Source organism: Oxyura jamaicensis, chromosome 3, assembly GCF_011077185.1.
Source record: "Oxyura jamaicensis isolate SHBP4307 breed ruddy duck chromosome 3, BPBGC_Ojam_1.0, whole genome shotgun sequence".
NCBI classification, from domain to species: domain Eukaryota; kingdom Metazoa; phylum Chordata; class Aves; order Anseriformes; family Anatidae; genus Oxyura; species Oxyura jamaicensis.
This window is the reverse complement of record NC_048895.1, coordinates 19911816-19929881: the sequence shown is the minus strand read 5'-3', so window position 1 is coordinate 19929881 and position 18066 is coordinate 19911816. Positions and strand designations below refer to the sequence as shown.

The window sequence follows — 18066 nt, the reverse complement described above, 5'->3', positions numbered from 1 at the left end:
TTTTTTTTTTTTTTTTTTTTTTTTTTTCCCTAAATTGTGGTAGCTTGTATTGTTAAATAACTAAAGCCCAAAGGTTAAAAGATATGATTGCATGAGTGTAGAAACAAGAGGCGCTGAGGAGATTGTTGTCTGAGCGCTGCTCAGAGCACGCTCTTTGGTTGTAAGATATAAGCTGGTCCAAGGGGCAAATTGTGTTTGGACAGCTTAAAGTTAAGCATAAATCTGCACAAGTCTGGGAAGATATTTGCTAAGCCGAAATGTGGTGTAGCATTACCCACATATACGTAAATTGTTACTACAGTCCAACTATGTCCATGTTTTCTGATCTGATATTTAACACTGCTATTAAAGCAGACTACATCATCTATCAGAGAAACCTCCTTTTAGAAGGCAGTTGATTTTCCTGAGCCAAAGATATGTTACTCGCTCTCCTCAGAAAGTCAAACTTTGTATCAATGCTTATGAAAAAAATGTGTCTGCAGAATGCTGAGTCTGCTAAAATCCTGTCTTAAATATTAAAACTACATTTCCGTGGTTGAAGGTGTCCAGGAGCCACTTTGCACTTCAGTCCTCTGAGGCAAGACTTGCTACTGACATGAGAAGGCCTTGCTGCGGAGACGTGCACCAGGAAATACTGGCAAGCCTGATGCTTAATGAGGCTAAGCTGGTAACCTCTAACACAAAGGTCCATGAACATGCTCTCTGGATAAGGAAGGATCCTTTGCTGGTGCCCCAAAGGGGATAAAATAGGCACTATTAGTCCATGCGATTTTTTTCCCTCTTCTGTCAAAATTAACAGGTTGCCTAACTACTTTTGGATGTGTTTGTATTGTTTGAAGGGAAATACTAAGATAAGTCTCTGTAGCCTTTAAATTAAATTTTCAAGCTCATTAAAAGGAATCGCAGAATGGTTCTGGTTGGAAGGGACCTTAAAAATGCCCTAATTCCAACCCCCCACCATGGGCAGGGACACCTCCCACCAGGCCAGGCAGCCCAAAGCCCCATCCAGCCTGGCCTTGAACATCTCCAGGGATGGGGCATTCACAGCTTCTCTGGGCAGCCTGTGCCAGTGCCTCACCACTCCTTTGAATATCTCAAAGGAATATTCCAAAATTATTCCAACATCCTCCTCAGTATTGGAGAAATACAACTGAAACGTGGTTTAATGGAGGTTGTGGATCCCTGTGCTACCCTCCAATTTCATTTGTGGGACATGTGTGCATCAATCACAGAATTGTAGGGGTTGGAAGGGACCTTGAAAGATCATCGGGCCCAACCCGCCTGCCAAAGCAGGTTCCTCAGAGCAGGTAGGCATCCAGACAGGTCTTGAATATTTCCAGAGAAGGAGACTCCACAACCTCTCTAGGCAGCCTGTTCCAGTGCTCCGTCACCCTCACCGTGAAGTTCTTTCACATGTTGGTGCGGAACTTCCTGTGCTCCATTTTGTGGCCATTACTCCTCGTCCTGTCCCCACAAACCACTTAAAAGAGGTTGGCCAAATCCCTCTGTCTCCCACACTTCAGACATTTGGAAACATTGATAAGGTCCTCTCTGTCTTCTCTTAAGGATGAACAGACCCAGGTCTCTCAGCCTTTCTTCGTAGGGGAGATGCTCCAAAATTAGTTTACGTTGCTTTCAGTTTGGATACTGTAATTTGCCATCTTGTCGCTTTTTAGCAGCAAGCTTTTAGAAAGTTAATAAAACCTGGAGGTAAAATGGTCTTTTCCAAAAAAGACGGCAACCTGTCTTCATAGATTCATCATTGGTGAATCCAGTAATGGGAATGTAAAGACTAAGGCCTACTGTCTAGCTTGCTAAAGGAATAATTAATTTTCTCTTTTATGAAGTAGAAAAGTGGCATGATAGGTTTTCTTTTTCTGTCGTTCCTGTCCTGACAGTGTGGTTCCATGAGAGGTTAAAATGGAGCTGGTGTGGTCCCATCTGCCCGGGCCAGGCGTTCCCCTGATGCTGGTGGCATTGCCTGGGGATTTCTGTGCTCAGGGGCTGGAGGTCACCCCACGTGAGCATCCTGTGGCATGGTTATGCCTTAGGTATCCAGCAGACAAGAAAAAAAAATCACATTTTATAAACTTGGAGAAAAAGAGGTGGGATTCAGAGCCTGGTGCTAGTTAGCTGTGCGGATGTTCTGCCGTCTGTCAAAGAAACCCCAGGTGGCCCAGATGGCTGCTGTTTGATCGTGATGGAGGGAGGTGCTTAGCTCTATCAACTGGTCACTCTTTTGTGAGTAAACCTTGCATCTTGCTGTTCTTCTCATCATTTGGAGACAAGCCTCAGGTTTCCAGACTGTAGTCTGCAGGCTGCAGAAACAGCCCTTTCCCCTCAGTTTTGAAGTTGGATATTCAAGCTTTTTCCATTTCTTGTACTGCTGCAGACACTTTGAGAAGCTCCATGTGCTTGACACGATCCTGAACTGTAAGTTGTTTCATGTTTCTTTTTAGCCTGCCTTTCATCAGGCCAGCTGAAAAATGACCTGGCTGTGTCCTTTATAAGCACAATAAAAGCTCCGGCTGGTTTCCTTTGCCAGAAGTTTCTCTTTCTGGGTGTGTTCTTGTTTGGTTGGTTCAAATTAACTATCAGCATTAGCTTTTCATTCCTTTTTATCCTACTGAATGTTTTTGAGCTACCTGTGAGTGCCATGGCACTGAGCAGTGGTGCCCCGTACCCGAGGATGACTCTGGGCACTGGCAGGATGCTTGCAGGGAGCTGCGAGTGCTCGTCTGGAGCTCAGCACTGGCAGGCTTGAAGATATCATAAGGTAGGTCAAAAAACAGTGGCAAAGCTAAACTGATCACCTCCTGAGGAAAGAGCAAGAGCTTGTGAGAGGCACTGAATGTTTTAAATGTGTCTAGTAGGCTGCAGCACTAATAACCTTTCTGCTTCCTTTCCCCTTCCACTTCTGATACACACTTTCTGTGTCAAAAACATGGAAGTTACATTAGGTTTCACATGTGAATTACATTAACCATTTTATTTTTGAATAAAAAAAAAACAAAAACAATGAACAGCTTTACTCTTTTGCTTGGTAGGGCTTGATTGCAGTGTCTAGGACTACACTGAATGATAAATAACCAGAAGCTATTAGATGTAAGAAGATTTTAAGAAAAGTAGGTTTTCCTCCCCTTGGCTACACCTGTGGTTTACTGCAGCAGCTTTTAGCAGGCTTGTCTTGATTTTCTTTGTGTTTAAGGTGCTGGGCTCTCAGCTGATCTGCTGTAGTAATTAATGGAGGTGATAACGGACTGACTGTCCTAAATTAGCCCTGGAAAACATTGTTTGTGTTTGAGATGAGTCAGGAATGGAAGTGCCAGGTTGAAGTAACTGTGCCAATTCTGAGTGAAATAAAACAAATGCAGGAAGGTGCTGCTCTTCAGCACCTGCACGCCAGGCTGGGGGGAGGCTTCCTGAGGGGGAATGATAAGCTGAGGAAACGTGTTAGCTGATTTCAGGTTATGAGACCTGCTTTGCTGCCACAAAGGTATTTGTTTTTCTGAAATGTTTTGACTGGCTTCTTTCCTTGGAGGGGGACGTGCATTTTTTTTTTTAAAAAAAAAAAAAAAAACACCTTTGAGTAGAAAGTATCTGTGATTGCATTTGATAATATAGTCCACCCTTCCATATAACACTGTTGTGTTTAGAAAAAAAGGGGAGAAAGCCTGGTATAATGTGGACAGGATTTGTTAGTGTCACTATATAAAATTACACGTGTTCTTCAGAGCCCTGTGTGCGCATTAGAACCGTGTTGGGTAGCTGTGCATGACGCTGCGCTTGTAGAGCAGCTCTGCGCTCTGTCCGAGGCTGCTGGAAGCACAGACCTGTAAACACTGCATCCTGTGACTAGAAAAACAATTCAGTCTCAAAGCTGACAAACTTATTTCAGTCTCATAAAGCTATCTTGAGCATTTAAGACTAAAAAAAAAACTGCTGTGGGACTCAGACACCTTCCTAATGAGCATCGTGTAAGATGCATCCTGTGCTCAACATAAGCTTACCTGTCACCAGCATACGTGAATGCTTCCAGAAAGCAATCCTTATTTTGCCTGGACATTGATGTATTACACTTTGAGAATCCCTAATTAAAGCCCTGTGCAGGAAATGCAGGTTATTAGCTAGAATTGTTATTAGGTGGCAGGGATCTTAAAGGGGAGTGGTGGTGTGGTGGATTATTTTTTTTTATAGCCCATTTGTTTCCACCATCCTAAATTTCTCAGAATTTAGCTGTTGTTGATCTGAAATAGCATTTTAAAATAGCCTCATAGTACGTGATGCATAATGAATGAACGTGTAATGGACCAGCAAGGGCTTAAAATGACGTAGTCTCCCTTTTTGGACAGCGTGGATGTTGCACGCTCCCCTGGAATTCAGCTTCTGCATCGGTTGGGAGTAATCTCTGAGATACTGTTATGTGACCTAAGTTGATTTTTGCAATGTCTCAACCTTGTCATGTTTTTATCTCATTCAATGTTGATTTATAGAAGCTGTTGAGTTTGTTTAAATTCCTCTCTACTTTCCTCCAATAGCAAGCCGTGTGCAAAAGAGGCTCCTTTCAAAACTGAAGAAAAAATAATCTGAAATTGATTCAGTGCTCTTCAAATTCAGAGCTTATAGCTATGTGGCTCACAAGCTAAGACAGTTGGCCTGTTTTATGTTTGTTTTCTGCCTTTCATAAGCATGGCTGTGGAGAAGGCCCTGTGTAAGAGGGAATACACAAACTGGAAGGAAGGGTATAGTTTTTCTGCCACAAAAAGACCAACATCCAGAGTCATCATGGCTGTGAACCAGGGGTTGATTTTTCTCCTTCAGACAGGTTCTGTTGTATTGTCGTTATGATTAAATAACTGATGTCGATGTTAAATGTCCATTGAAATGCCCATCTCTGAGGGGAAGCGGTCTTTATCTTTGCCAGTGGCGTTGGTTTTCCTTGCCTGTCCAACTGCTTGTCTAAAAGATCCCTTCCAGTTAATAGCGGAAGTAGGCTAACCCTATGAAAATGCTGATCGATACTAAGGGTAAATGCTTTTGGTAGGCATTATATTTCATGTCGGGGAGGTCTACTTGTGTGCGGAAGTAGGCTCAGAGACTTCTTAAAACTTGCTTGTCTAACGTAGTACGAGAGCTCTGGATGGGCTTCTAGGTAGAGCTTTAATATTCATGGTCAGCGTCGTACAAATATTATTAATAAAATATAAATTAATCTTGTAGGGTGTCGTCTTAGGCAAGATTTTCATTTGGGCTCTGTTTTATCACGTGTAGGACTGGTGTCCTACCTTGAAGGAATGTTTCAAAGCCTCTTACCCTGGAGCTGTCCTTCTGATCCTCTGAGTCCACAGAAAGTATTTTAATTACGCGCTTCTAAGGGATAAACACTACTGGCAGCGTGGTGCTTCATGGCTGAATGTATTCATCCGATACACAGAATCCAAACACGCCTGACTTCCTTGGTTCTGTAACAACCTGGAAAATGCTTTCGCTCTATATTAAGGAGTGGGGGAAAAGCAGTGTTTTGCAGAGACAAATATGTAATGAAAAGAGAACCAGAAAATTATATTTAGGAGTGCTGTCCTGGCCACGGTGAATAATTACTGCTGATGGAGGTGATGTAAGCAGAGCTGTGCTGCCTTTGGGAGGAACGTTTGGGCTGTGCTGTGCTCCTTGCTTGTGCCAGTTTTGTTGCAGCTGCTTGCTGGTTTCCCAGTCCTCGTGGTGCCTGCACACCGAAATAATTCCTCGCAGCTCAGCGGGGCTGTGTGGAAGCCGGGGTGTTTACAGGAGGGGGCTGCCTTCGGTCTGCAATAACAGCGTGCTAAAGCTGGAAGTACAGCTTCAAATTCTGTTTTGTATGAGGAAATACTGACAATACTGACTTGCATGAGGAGCGGCTGGTGGGGAGGAACAGTAAACCTAAGCACTGGCTCCGCGCTCAGCTGAAGGGGACAGGTCTGGGAACCTTTGTTCTGTGTCGGGCTCATGGCTCTGCTCAGTGGAACTGAGACACCACTTCTTGGTCGAAGCAGTGAATAAAGAGAAAATACTGATGGATCTGGAGTTTTGCTGTGCTTTATGAGTCTTGGGAGGAGGAATCATGCCTTTCTGTTACAAATCTACATGTTCTTCTAGGAAGACGCTGTTTCGACCTGCAGTGCTTGCCATCCTTAAAATCCATATCTTAAAAGATTGGAGGCTAAATTTCACACGTTAAAAGTTTGTACCCGTTTGCTGCCAATACTGTAATGCACATGAAACACAGAAACCTTTAACCCCACTTTGACAACTTCTGTTCCTTTGCTTTCTACTGGGAAGGTTTCCAAGACTTGCCTGTATCTTGCCCCATGTACTTGGAAGTTGAGGAGTACAGAAGCAGTGCAAACTTAAGTTACTAACATTTAACGTTGGGTGCTGCATTGTATTAAATCTTGTATTAAAAATAACATCTTCTTAGTTCTTCAGACTTTTGAGGTTTAAAGTATATTTATGAGCTTTATGGAGATTTTTTTTTGATAATAGATGACTTTTTAAATAAATACGTAGACTGTTAATGACTTGACTAAGGAATCCTATGGCTTACAGAAAGATGCAAATAGGTTTTGGGAACAAAGCTTGCTTGAAAAATACATTTTCTCATAACGACTCTTGAGATGAAGGAAGTTGGGGAAAAATGAGTGAAATCTTGTTTCCAGATATGTTAAAATACAATGTTTTTGGTACTATGTATTTATAAAAGACTAGATTTGGTTATGATTGTACAAATATATTTGCAACAGTGGTGCATAGTGTTTAGTTTGGCATAGTTTCATATTAGAAAAAAATCTGTAATGGCTTAATGATTAGCGTGTAGATGTCTGCAGTTTGACTTCTGGAGCTAGTAAAATCTTTCTGCAGACCTTTTTCCTGAGACGTGCATCAAACTCCATGCAAAGGTGGCATGCTCTGCTTAGATTACAATCTAAAATTATTAACTATACTTGTGAAAAGTAAATACATTACTCCTCTCCACACTTACTTTGTTTTTAGTCTATTCAGCTGCAACAGTCATAAATGGAAGTAAGTTAATTACTAAATATTTGCCTTACAGCATACCTCTGTGGATGGATACACTGAACCACATGTCCAGCCTATCAAGTCAAGTAGCAGACAGAACATCCCCCGATGTAGAAACTCAATCACATCTACCAATGAAGAGCATCCTCACATTGGAAACTATCGCTTACTGAAAACAATAGGAAAAGGAAATTTTGCCAAAGTGAAACTGGCAAGGCATGTTCTTACTGGAAGAGAGGTAAGCCTTTGCAAAAACTAAAATAATAAAAAGGCTGACATAATATTTTATATTCTCTTTGGCTATCTTTATAATAAATATCTCTGCTCTTGTTTTACCTTTCTCTTAATATAAAAAGCCCAATTTCTGTCATCACAAAGGAAGATGCAGAGAGACTGTTGCAGGCTGTATGAAAAATTATCTAATGTGCCTAAACTTTTTCTCCTAACCACGCTCCTCTTTTGAAAATTCTTGGAGAAGAGATGAGAAAAAGTTTGCCAATCAGAGAGGATATTCTAGGTCTGGGAGGAGATGCATTTCATCCCTCTATTTCCAAAGCCAAACTTAGAGAAATCGATAGAGTACCTCCTGGTGCTTGGGAGGGGTGGTTTTCTAGTGGACAAGGTAACATTGTTCTGTCCAAACACTGACAGAAGTATAAAATGGTTCCTTTGTGATACCATCCAGTGACAAAGTCCTGAACTCTTGCTGGTAGGTCCTGATAGGTGAGAAATTTTGCTTGCTGAAATGCTTAAAAGCAGACGTATGCTTATATGTGTCTTACAGGCACTTGAGACATACGTGTTGTAGGCACATACATGGCATTGCTCACAGATATGCAATATACTGTTGTTCAGACTTTTTTTCTGATAATAATAATCCATGATTGCTGTTTTGTTTTGTGTTGTTTTCCTCAAGGTTGCTGTGAAAATAATAGATAAAACCCAGCTAAACCCTACTAGTCTGCAAAAGGTAAGCAAACCATAATGTCTGAAACTCTGTAAACAGTTGAACTGTGATCTTTTATTTCCTTTGCAAAAATATTTGGTCCCCTTATCTTGCTAAACAAACATCTCTGTGTATCTGTGACCTTGCAGGACAGTGGTATCCTACTGTCTTTGCTATAACGTGCGTGTGATTTGTTTGTTGGCAGTTACTCTATATGGTTCCTAACTAGGCACTGCTTCTTTGCTCTTCCTTCTTCCTCCAGCTTTAGTTTTTGCTGACAATAAAGTTTGTGTCTAATTATATACACAAATAACTTGCCTACATACTAAATCAAAATGAAATGCTATAAAGGACAGTGTTTTTCTTGGATTTTTCTTTAATGTAGTAATTGTTTTTTGTGGAGCTGTAAGAGTGCCAATTTCTGCAGCTTTAATGTTTTTTTACCTTTGTTCTTTCAACTTTAATAAAATATTTGTTAACTCAAGGGACCTTAGACAATTACTTTTTGTGTATAGAATTGAAGAAATGGCTGAAGGTAATCAGAACATTCTGATTGGGTTTGATGCACTGTCAGTACGTGTAGATTGAAATTCAGAATCCCTTTATAGCCATTGTGATGCTGTGTTAAGTGTTTTACCAAAAAGCTGGATTGTAATTTTTTGTTTGTTTGTATGATTTAACCATGCATATGTTTGATTGTTGGCTGAAGCACAGAAACCTTGTATTGTCCTGCTGGAGGTTACTTGTTTACAAATGAAAATATACCACTTTTTTTTTTTTTTGAATACTTGACTCCTGTTTGTAACTGTAGAATAAGAGAGAAGCTCAGGCTTATTACTGTTCTTTTATCTCTGGCTACTGTTACATTCATTTTATTGTGTAGCTTTGGTTATGGGGAGTTACGAACTGCTTTATCTTCCTTTTTCTTTAATTTCTTTTAGCTCTTTGTTTACTTTAATTTCTCTTCTGTGGTATTTTTGCTTGTGTGTGGGTTCTTGAGGATTTTCTTTAATTCAACCTGTTGTGCAGGGTCCATGCAAAAGCTTTACTGTCCTTGAGTCCTGTCCTGTATTAAGCAAATCTCTTTGCTAATAATGAGCTGGTGGAGAGGGACCCAGTGAGGCTGTACTTGACAGAGCATACTGGGGAAATGCTGTGCTGCTTGTGTAGCTTCCTACATAGTCTGGAATTTATGCTGGGAGAGTTAGATGAGCTTGTCTCATTGTTCAGCAATAAGAGGGTAAAAGACATACTTTCCCAGTGTAATTTAATCGAATTGCCTTTTAGGGTTGAGTGGTTCATCAGCATGCTTCGAATTACTAATTCTGCTACTGTTTTGATATGCCATCTGTGTGTATATGTGAAAAGTGTAAGCTCTGTTCTGTGAAGTCTCCAAGTTTCACAGTCCTTATATAAGGTTCAGGACAAAAATAAAAATATAAAAGCTGGTTTCTTTGTGTATTATATAGTGTCAGTGTCACGTGAATTTTCAGAATTTTATCATTGGGGTTGTACTATGCATAAGACTTAAGCAGTCAGTTTTTCATCAAGATGCTGAAGTAAGTTACAAAGTAGGGTACAGAAGTACCACTCCTGAGTCTTTACTCACCTAAAGTAGCGGTTGAGACTACCGCCTCTAGAACCTTAAAGCTGATGAACTGTATGCAGGTCAGAAAAACTGGTAGGCCTTCAATGCCTTGTTGACGTGCATTATTAATCAGACATGACAAATACGTGGTGATCTTTGGTTTTGTGAATTACTCCTGTGCCTATTTCCATTCACTACGGTATAAGGGATATAAAGGGAAAGTAGGTTTTGCTTTAATAGTTGCTACTGACCTAGTTGGATAAAATGAGTTGAAGCATCGGTTTCACGTGTACTGTTCTGTTATAAACACAAATATTTGAACATACAACCTCAGTAGCTGCAAGTTTCATACAAGCTGGGTCTGTAGTTAGTCATGGGTATGAAAGCAGAGAAGTTTACTTTGTCCTTAGCCACTTTCCAATGTTATTTATGCTATATAGTATGGACAGGCTACTTTACAGGCGTAGTAGCTACTAGAACTTAAAACATCAGGTGTTAGGAGATGACAGAAGAAAGCTGTGAATCTTTCATTTGGCATCACTGGACATAGAATGTGAAAATTTGTCTTAAACTGTATTTCCATCTTCAGGACCTCTCCCTCATTACATAGATAAGCAATGTTAAATTATGGGCACTGTCTTTTATTTGGTTTTCTAGTTGTTCAGTGTGTGGTTCCCATCTTACTCCATGAGCACCTGGTTAAGAGACAGAACTGTTCTTTTTTCTTGGTAGACTTTTGTCCTGATAGTAGTGTGTTGTACTGACATAGCTTTTTCCACTGTCATGATGGTAATTTTTTTCCCAAATGTAAGAAATAACTGTCCTACTTTCTGCATGTCTACTGCATAAAGGTATCTTCTTGTATTGGCTTCACTGATGACGTTTCTGAAAGAGCATTGTGCTGATGAAACAGAAGGTGCTCTTTTTCTTAATAGGTTCGATTACTGAGTGACGTTTCCAGGTTTCCTCTTTTCGGGGTGGTCCGTGGGGCTTTTTTTTTTTTTTAATCACCAAACATTTCTTAGACCTAGAACTTAGGTTGTGTTATTATTAAAACTAAAACAAAAGTGGTAGAAGTGGAACAATTTCGATGTTTTGCCTATTCAAAGCTCTGTTTTTTTTTGTTTGTGTTTGCAACATCCCTTCTCAGTAGTGATTAGGGACTAGATTGACTCAATTAACTTAAGATTTTTTTAGAGACTTATGCTAATAAATCTTAAATGTAGATATCAACTTTACAGCAAGCAGATGTGGTAGCAATAGTGTGACAGAAGATCTTTTGTATTTTCTGCAGCCTGTGCCCTGAAAAATGAAACTGCAAAAGCAGGAGTCAAATTTTCAGGCCTTCTGCCTTTTCCACAGGTACAAGTACTACAAATTGAGTTTGATGTTGGCTGTCCTCTTCTATAAGTAAAGCCATCGAGGCTATAACCCGTTTGCAACAAGGAGACGCTTGTTTGAGAGCTTTTTTAATGGTAACACTCTGAGACTGAAGAGCAGTCTTATACATGTGTGGCAAGCAGGGGAAAGGGAAGTCAGAAAGCACTCTCACCTTTTGAGAGAGCCGTATGCTGGTGCTCAAGAAAATCTGGTTATGCTTGAAATCTGAAACAGCTTTTTTTAAACAGTAAAATAGATCATTATATAATCCTGTAACTCAGTTTATAAGTGAAAAGAGAGCTAATTTCATTATTTTGTCCAAATTTCTGTAAAATTAACAAACATAGCTTTGTAGAAAATAATTATGGTCTGGTTGCTTTAATACACCTCTTCCTTTGCATATACAAGAATGCTAGGTATTACCGAGGGGTGTGGTGGTTGTTGTTCAAATATATATCTGTTTGTAAATACATCATTATTGACGTAAGTAATGCTAATGACCAACATACTTCTGCAAGGGGAAGGTGAGAAAAATACAAGATTATACTCCATGGAGCACGAATTCGGGATAAGAGTTGCAATATAAATTAATTTACCCTAATACCTGCAGACTGTTTACAGTTTTATTCAAGTGTTATCTATTGTTCAAAGGTTTTCTAGATTGTTTACTTCTTGGGAGAGAAAGCTGGAGGGTGGAGGAGTATGTGTTGGCGTTTTCTTAGTTTGTATAAATGTTCATTTATACTAGACCACATCGAATCCTGAATATACACCAGGAATGTAGAGAACAGTTTTTTTGTTTGTTTGTTTGTTTTTGTTTTGTTTTTTTTTGTTTTTTGTTTTTTTTTTTTCATAACTTCCATCCCACTCCCCTCTGCTTTTTTGAATATCTGTATTCAAATAAGGTTCCCTACTCTTCCTTCCAACTTCTTGAGACACCTTCCCACGTCCACTTGGGTCATATCGGCCAGGAACTAGGCAAGCTGTAGTGTGGCTGTGTTGTCCTCTGTGTAGTACTCTTCCCTTATTTCAGTTGTTTGTCCTGGTTGGAAGGTATCTGTCAGGCCAAGCAGCTTTAATAAAGCCATGTGGCTTAGTTATCTGGCAGTATGACAGAATAATAAATCTGGCAATCTGAGGTTCTGTAGTTTCAGTAGTGGACAGTTGTTTAGGTGGGGAGTCTTATGAAAAGTACAACCATCAATCTTTTCTCAGAGCAAGGAATTTAGTTATTAGATACCTGCAGATAGTTTCCAAGATTTGAATTGTGTATTTCAAATAGTATTTAAAAATATATATATATCAGTGATGTAACTCATGCTTCCTATCAATTCTTATAAAGAAATGTGAAGCAATTCTAGCTTCTCTCTATAGGACTCGGACTGTAGTACTACAAATGACTTACGTTCTAGTGAAACTGTCCTGGTTCACAAGATTTCTTTTCCTTTTGACTATTCAGTAGCTGCCAGTTTGACACTACTTATATCATTTTCTCTTCTAACTAGTCATATTATTTTCTTAACTAAGTTTTTCACAGTATAATTGTGACCAGAAAGAATGAATGGATGCAGGTAGCTAGAGCCATGCACAGAAGATGATGTCAAGTTGTTGGTCAGAGAGATAAGCAGTGGTTTTGTTTCAACAGAAGGTTAACATTTCCCAATTTTTTTCAGCCATAAAAAAAGTGTTTTTGAGGTAGCTTTATCAATATCAGCAGCAAAGTGAGGCAGAAGAACATCAGAAACTGTACACACAAGTTTGAAAACTTGTCCCTTTCTGTTGTGTGCAGGCAGGCCCTAATTCTGTCTAGGTAAGAGTGGTGCAACGGGGAATATGATTATAGGGAAAAGTCATGAAAATATTTGAAAATACATAGCTTAACAAAAGGGAAGTTAGTTGCATGTGCAACAAGAAGATTAGTATGCAAGTACCATGTTGGGAAAACGTCTGTGTAGCAGCAGTGGGCTGTATACAAAAGCAGGACAGAATTTCCTGAGCCTGAGAAAATCTCAGTAATTGAGACACCATCATTTCCCATGGGTTATGGAAATCTCATGGGCAATAAATTACCCTTTTTCAATTTTTACTCTGCTGATTACTCACTTTATTTGCTTTAATACATTTGGAGGGTGGCAGACACTATCTCAACTGTAAAATAAAATATCCAGTTTCTATTCAGCTTGTGCTTGGCCTAATTTGTGTGAATGAGTATCATCCAAGATAATTTCTGCTGTTTCAGTCTCATCTAGTTATCTCATCTAGTTATTGCTCTAAGTATGCACACACATCTCAACCAGCAGGAGAAATGCTTTTGAGTCACAAAAACAAACAACAAAAGAAAAACAACAACAACAACAAACCCACCTAGAACTGCCCTCCCTGCCAAAACCCACCTCGGAGACATTGACCAAGAAGACAATACCCAAAGTCACCTTATGAGTTCATTCAATTCATTTAGAATTTGCCTTAGAACAGCTCATTGCTTTTAAAAGGATTGAAACTATACTATGTTTTGTTGATGGCTACCAGGCCTGTGTACAAGCTTTGATATGAGAACATACACATTAGTTTTCTGAAAAATGTCTGTTCAACAGGAGTTTTAATGCAAGAAGGTGGTGGTGGTGGTGAATACGTTGACATTTGTACGGAATAAACCTAGGCCCATACTTGGGGTCTTGGTGATGTCTTCTAATAAGAACCTGAGTGTGTTAGTGTTTCATATAACAAAGTGTATGCATCAAGCTAGTGGTCAGTAAAGTTCTGTATTGAGGAAAACAGACTTTTACATCCATTTCCTTTCTGGATGAAAAAATTACATATGTAGAATGAAAGCTGTTGTCACTATGAAATCAATTTGAATCTTAAACCAATTAGTAAACTTTTAAATCCGGTGAAAGTATTGAATAGAATAATTCCATGTAAAATTGTGTTTCTTAATGGTGTTTTTTACAGATTTAAAATTATTTACAGAAATTCAATACTTTAATCCTACTTATGAAGATGTGTTCATTGCTATAACTTTTATACCAACTGTAGCAATGTTAAGTTGTGAAATACTTTTCCAGTCTTCCGGCAGGAATTGCAATTTTGCATGTATCTGCTCTAGTATTTCTTCTGAAGCTGTTGAATTGTGCAGTCCATTGGTGTAGATTTGTTAGCTTCTGATGAATTCATTTACCTGAGGAATCTTTTTATTTTTTGTGCAACAAATTCAAGTACTTAGAAAAACAGAAAAATGCTCAAAGAACGGCCTGATGTGATGTTTTCTAACTGGCTTTGTGAACAAACGAGTATTTGCTGAAGTTCATTCTAGTGCATTGCATTACATTTTGAACATGAGTGAACTGCATTATACTGCTCATGTTGTCCCAGAGGAATGCCTTTGTAGGCATTACAATATACAAACTAAAGTGCTACTCTTTCAGGAGGTGTTTGGTCTCCAGCTCTCATCATTGTGCTCTTTTGCAAAGGTAGCATCCGAATCAACAAGACTAGTCTTGAAACAGAGAGGCGTCCTCTGAGACATCAGATGTGCATAACAGCCACAGCACACTTCTCCGTTGAGCCAAGTTGCTGTGTAAAAAGGACTGTAGTGCTAATATGTTTGCAGAATAGCTAAATGTTATGCTGAAGACAGCGAGCTTTTGTCCCTGCATTTCAGCATCCTACTGGGATTAGAGAGTGTGCAGCATAGTGAATAACTTGGACAGTGGGGATATGCTGTTCGCTGAAGTAAAACAGTGCAGAGTTTTCAATGTTTACAGCTTCAAGTACAGGGTAGCAGAACTATGTCATTGCTTTTGGGTTGCTTCTATCTGTCTTCCCTTTGAGCCCCTTGGTTAGTCTTGCTTTGCTTCTTCTTTAATTGGTAAAACCAAACTCAAAAATGCTAAAAATGCAAGAGCAGAAACCTCTTAAATCTTCTTTCTGGTCTTAAATGTATATATTTAGGGCTGTAAGTTTTTCCAGTTGTTTTTAATTATGTGACTCAGGATCATCAAGCAGACTTCCAATAAAAAACCTTCCAGCTTTGGCAGGAAAGAGATGGGACATTGTTGTCTGTGACCCAGTGTAGGATCGGGCACTTGGAAGGAAAGGGAATTTGCTCACTTCACCTCTGGAGCATAAGGACTGGGATGTCAGGGTTCTCAGTCTATAATTCTGTTGTAACATTGGTGTATGAGATTACTACTAGTAGTAGTACACCTTGTACGTGCACCCACACTTATGTATGTACTCAGGGTAGTTAACTGAGCTTGCCAGGGACCAAAACTATCGGTGCAAAAATCAGTTATTTTTGGTCAATGGAAGCTCTAAAAATTGTTACTCCAGAAAGGGATATAAAATTCATCTGTGTCTGTGTAAATCTTAAAAATTAGTGTGGCTTTGGTATAGACCTGGTAGTAATTTATGGTCCTAGCTATTACTGGTTATTATATAATTTACAATATGTGGATTTCATTTTCTGGACTTCAGTGCATTATATTTATGTACCCATAGAAACAGGACATTTTATGCGAATGTTAATCCCTATGGTTTATGCTGTTTCTTTTTAACATATGGAACATATGGTTTATGCTGTTCCTTAGAAAATTGCTTATCTTGAGTAACTTTTCCCTAATAAACGCACTTTAAGAATGTTGTCTTGCTTCCTTAACAGTTGTTTCGAGAAGTACGAATAATGAAGATACTGAATCATCCCAATATTGGTAGGAGTCCTGCATTTCTGCAAACTTTTTTATTCTTATGCTGTTTATACTTTACTCTTTTGGCTTTATTTTGAGTATACTTCACAGCTATGCTTTTTTTTTTTCCTTAAAGTTTTTTGAGATAATAGGACAGTTAGTGTTCGTTGCCACACCTACCTCATTGCCCCTGCTTGAAATAAGAGTTTTGATGTGAGGAGATAAATTGTTCAGTCAAGGAAAACAGCATCACTGAGTACTCCGGTCCGCTGAGGGCCCAAATTCCACTCTTTACACTGAAATCACGTGAGTTCCCTAGGTGAAACAAGCAAAACTCCACTATTTCAGCCTAGGAAAGACTCCTACCGCCTGATATTTCCAGAAAATTAGAATTGCCAAGTATGTAATTTTCCCTTTCTGCTTTAGTTTTTTCACCTGCCCCACAGCTTCAGGGCCTTACTTTGTGATGACAATTCTTCTGGCTGAGGAGGGCTGGACAGTCTTGTTCCAGAGACACTTAATGCTCCTGAATCGGCCAGAGGGCTTGTTGCATACAAGGTATGGACAAGGCATACAAGTTCCTACATGCTAGGCACTCCCCTTTCATCCCTTGAGTCGTTTGTTGCTTTTCCAGCGTTCTCAGCTTCTGCTGGTTTTTGTGTTTTTGTGGGGGGTGGTGATGAGGTTGTGTTTGTTTTAAAAGAGTGGTTACTGGTTGGCATCTGAGGAGAGTCTGTCAGACTCCTAACAGTTCTGTTACTTATTCAGCTTTTAGTGGGTCAGCATCTCAAGTTTCTAACTGGGAGCAGTTTACTAGTGGAACAGGGAAGGCTTGTATGATCTTGCAGAAGTCTGTCAAATTAAACACTAATTCCAGCATGAACTTGTTTGTATACTGTGCATAAACTTCTGAGGAAATTGTAAATTAATATGCTTTATTATCAACCCTGAGATTAATTTTGCTTTTTTTTCCCCTCAAAAGAATGCTAACCTAAAGGATATAAAGTTTTCTTACAGTGCAGTGTTCTCAATGGCAATAAATTATACTCACTTCATGAATAAGGCTTTTTTTTGTTTGCATTGTGCGTTTGCTCCCTGCTGCAATCTCTTTCTCATTCATTTTTCTTGCAGTAAAATTATTTGAAGTTATTGAAACAGAAAAGACATTGTATTTGGTAATGGAATATGCCAGTGGGGGTAAGTGGATTCTTAATTCTGCTTTAAGGATAAACTGAAATACAGAAAGCCATGCCGACGATTGCATGCCTAGGAACAATTTAAGGATTTTATGATTAATGGGCTATTCCAGTTTGCCCTTCACAATGATCCTAGCAGACCTCCCAGGGCAAAATCTTTTTTGCTTGCATAATGTTCTGTAAAGTAGCCTGTTAGTTTTGTGCTTAAGGGTAGTTACTGATCTGAGGTTTATTGCAGAAAACTTGGTGCCTATTCTGGGTGAAAACTAGACTTGGTACTTATCTGCTATATTTAGGCAAGCACTAGTCCTCATTTTACCTTGAAAATGCATGCTGAAGCACTTGGAGAGGCAGGTCCAGGGGATGGAAATAAGGAACAAGAGAAAGGGATCATAAAGCAGGATCATATAGAGCATGATGGAGAGTGGGTGCATGCTAGGGAAGCTGCTTATCATCTGAATGGGAATTGTTTGAATGGGCAGAGGGAGTCTAGCACAAGGCTAGTGACGGTAGGAAAGGCTGTGTTGGTCACATAGTGCAAGGATGAGGATCTGAAAGGAATTTGAGCAGCTTTATTAGAAAGAGAACAATGAGGAAGAAAAAAGGAAGTAGTACATATGTGAGATGGCTAGAGATAAGTGAAACAAATCTGGTGTATAAGAAGTGGTTTGTTTCCTAGTTTATTTTATATCTGACAAATATTTTTAATGATCACTTTTTTATATTTTGCAGTGTTTTTGAAATAAATTCATTTTGAAAAGTTGAGGAAGTCTTAAGTTTCAATTTGTGTATTTCTTGACTTATACATGTTTCAAAAAAAAAAGCAAATAAATGCAAGCAGTAAAAAGGATTTTTTTTTCCTGGCTGCTTCCATTTCTCTCCTCTGTGGAAAAGGGGAGGGTTTGTTTTCAAGCATCGCTTGATTGTGCTTGACAGTCAAAAATAAAACCTGGGCAATAGAACTGATGTTTTATCCTTCACATGTTTAGGAGAAGTGTTTGACTACTTAGTTGCACATGGAAGAATGAAAGAGAAAGAGGCTCGTGCAAAATTCAGGCAGGTATGAAATTAACATTCACTCTTTCTTTTGTTTCTATTTATGGTATTTTTAGATATACTTGAGTGTGTGCATACTTCTTTAGCTTAAAAAGAAGTTCATTGTTGTGGTAATGTTTATTAAAGTTGGAGTGGAAAAAATCCCTGAAGAGGAAAAAA

At 39.1% G+C, this 18066-nt stretch overlaps 1 protein-coding gene across 1 annotated transcript in view; it reads left to right on the top strand.

Annotated features, from left to right (window-relative positions):
• The window catches only part of MARK1 (microtubule affinity regulating kinase 1), a 53923-nt gene that overhangs the window by 10422 nt on the left and 25435 nt on the right, over positions 1–18066 (top strand). Inside the window, exons 3-7 of the mRNA XM_035320590.1 lie at positions 7091–7294; positions 7973–8026; positions 15631–15679; positions 16787–16852; positions 17841–17911. Coding sequence (XP_035176481.1) covers positions 7091–7294; positions 7973–8026; positions 15631–15679; positions 16787–16852; positions 17841–17911 — 444 coding nt within the window. The remainder of the gene's footprint in view (positions 1–7090; positions 7295–7972; positions 8027–15630; positions 15680–16786; positions 16853–17840; positions 17912–18066) is intronic.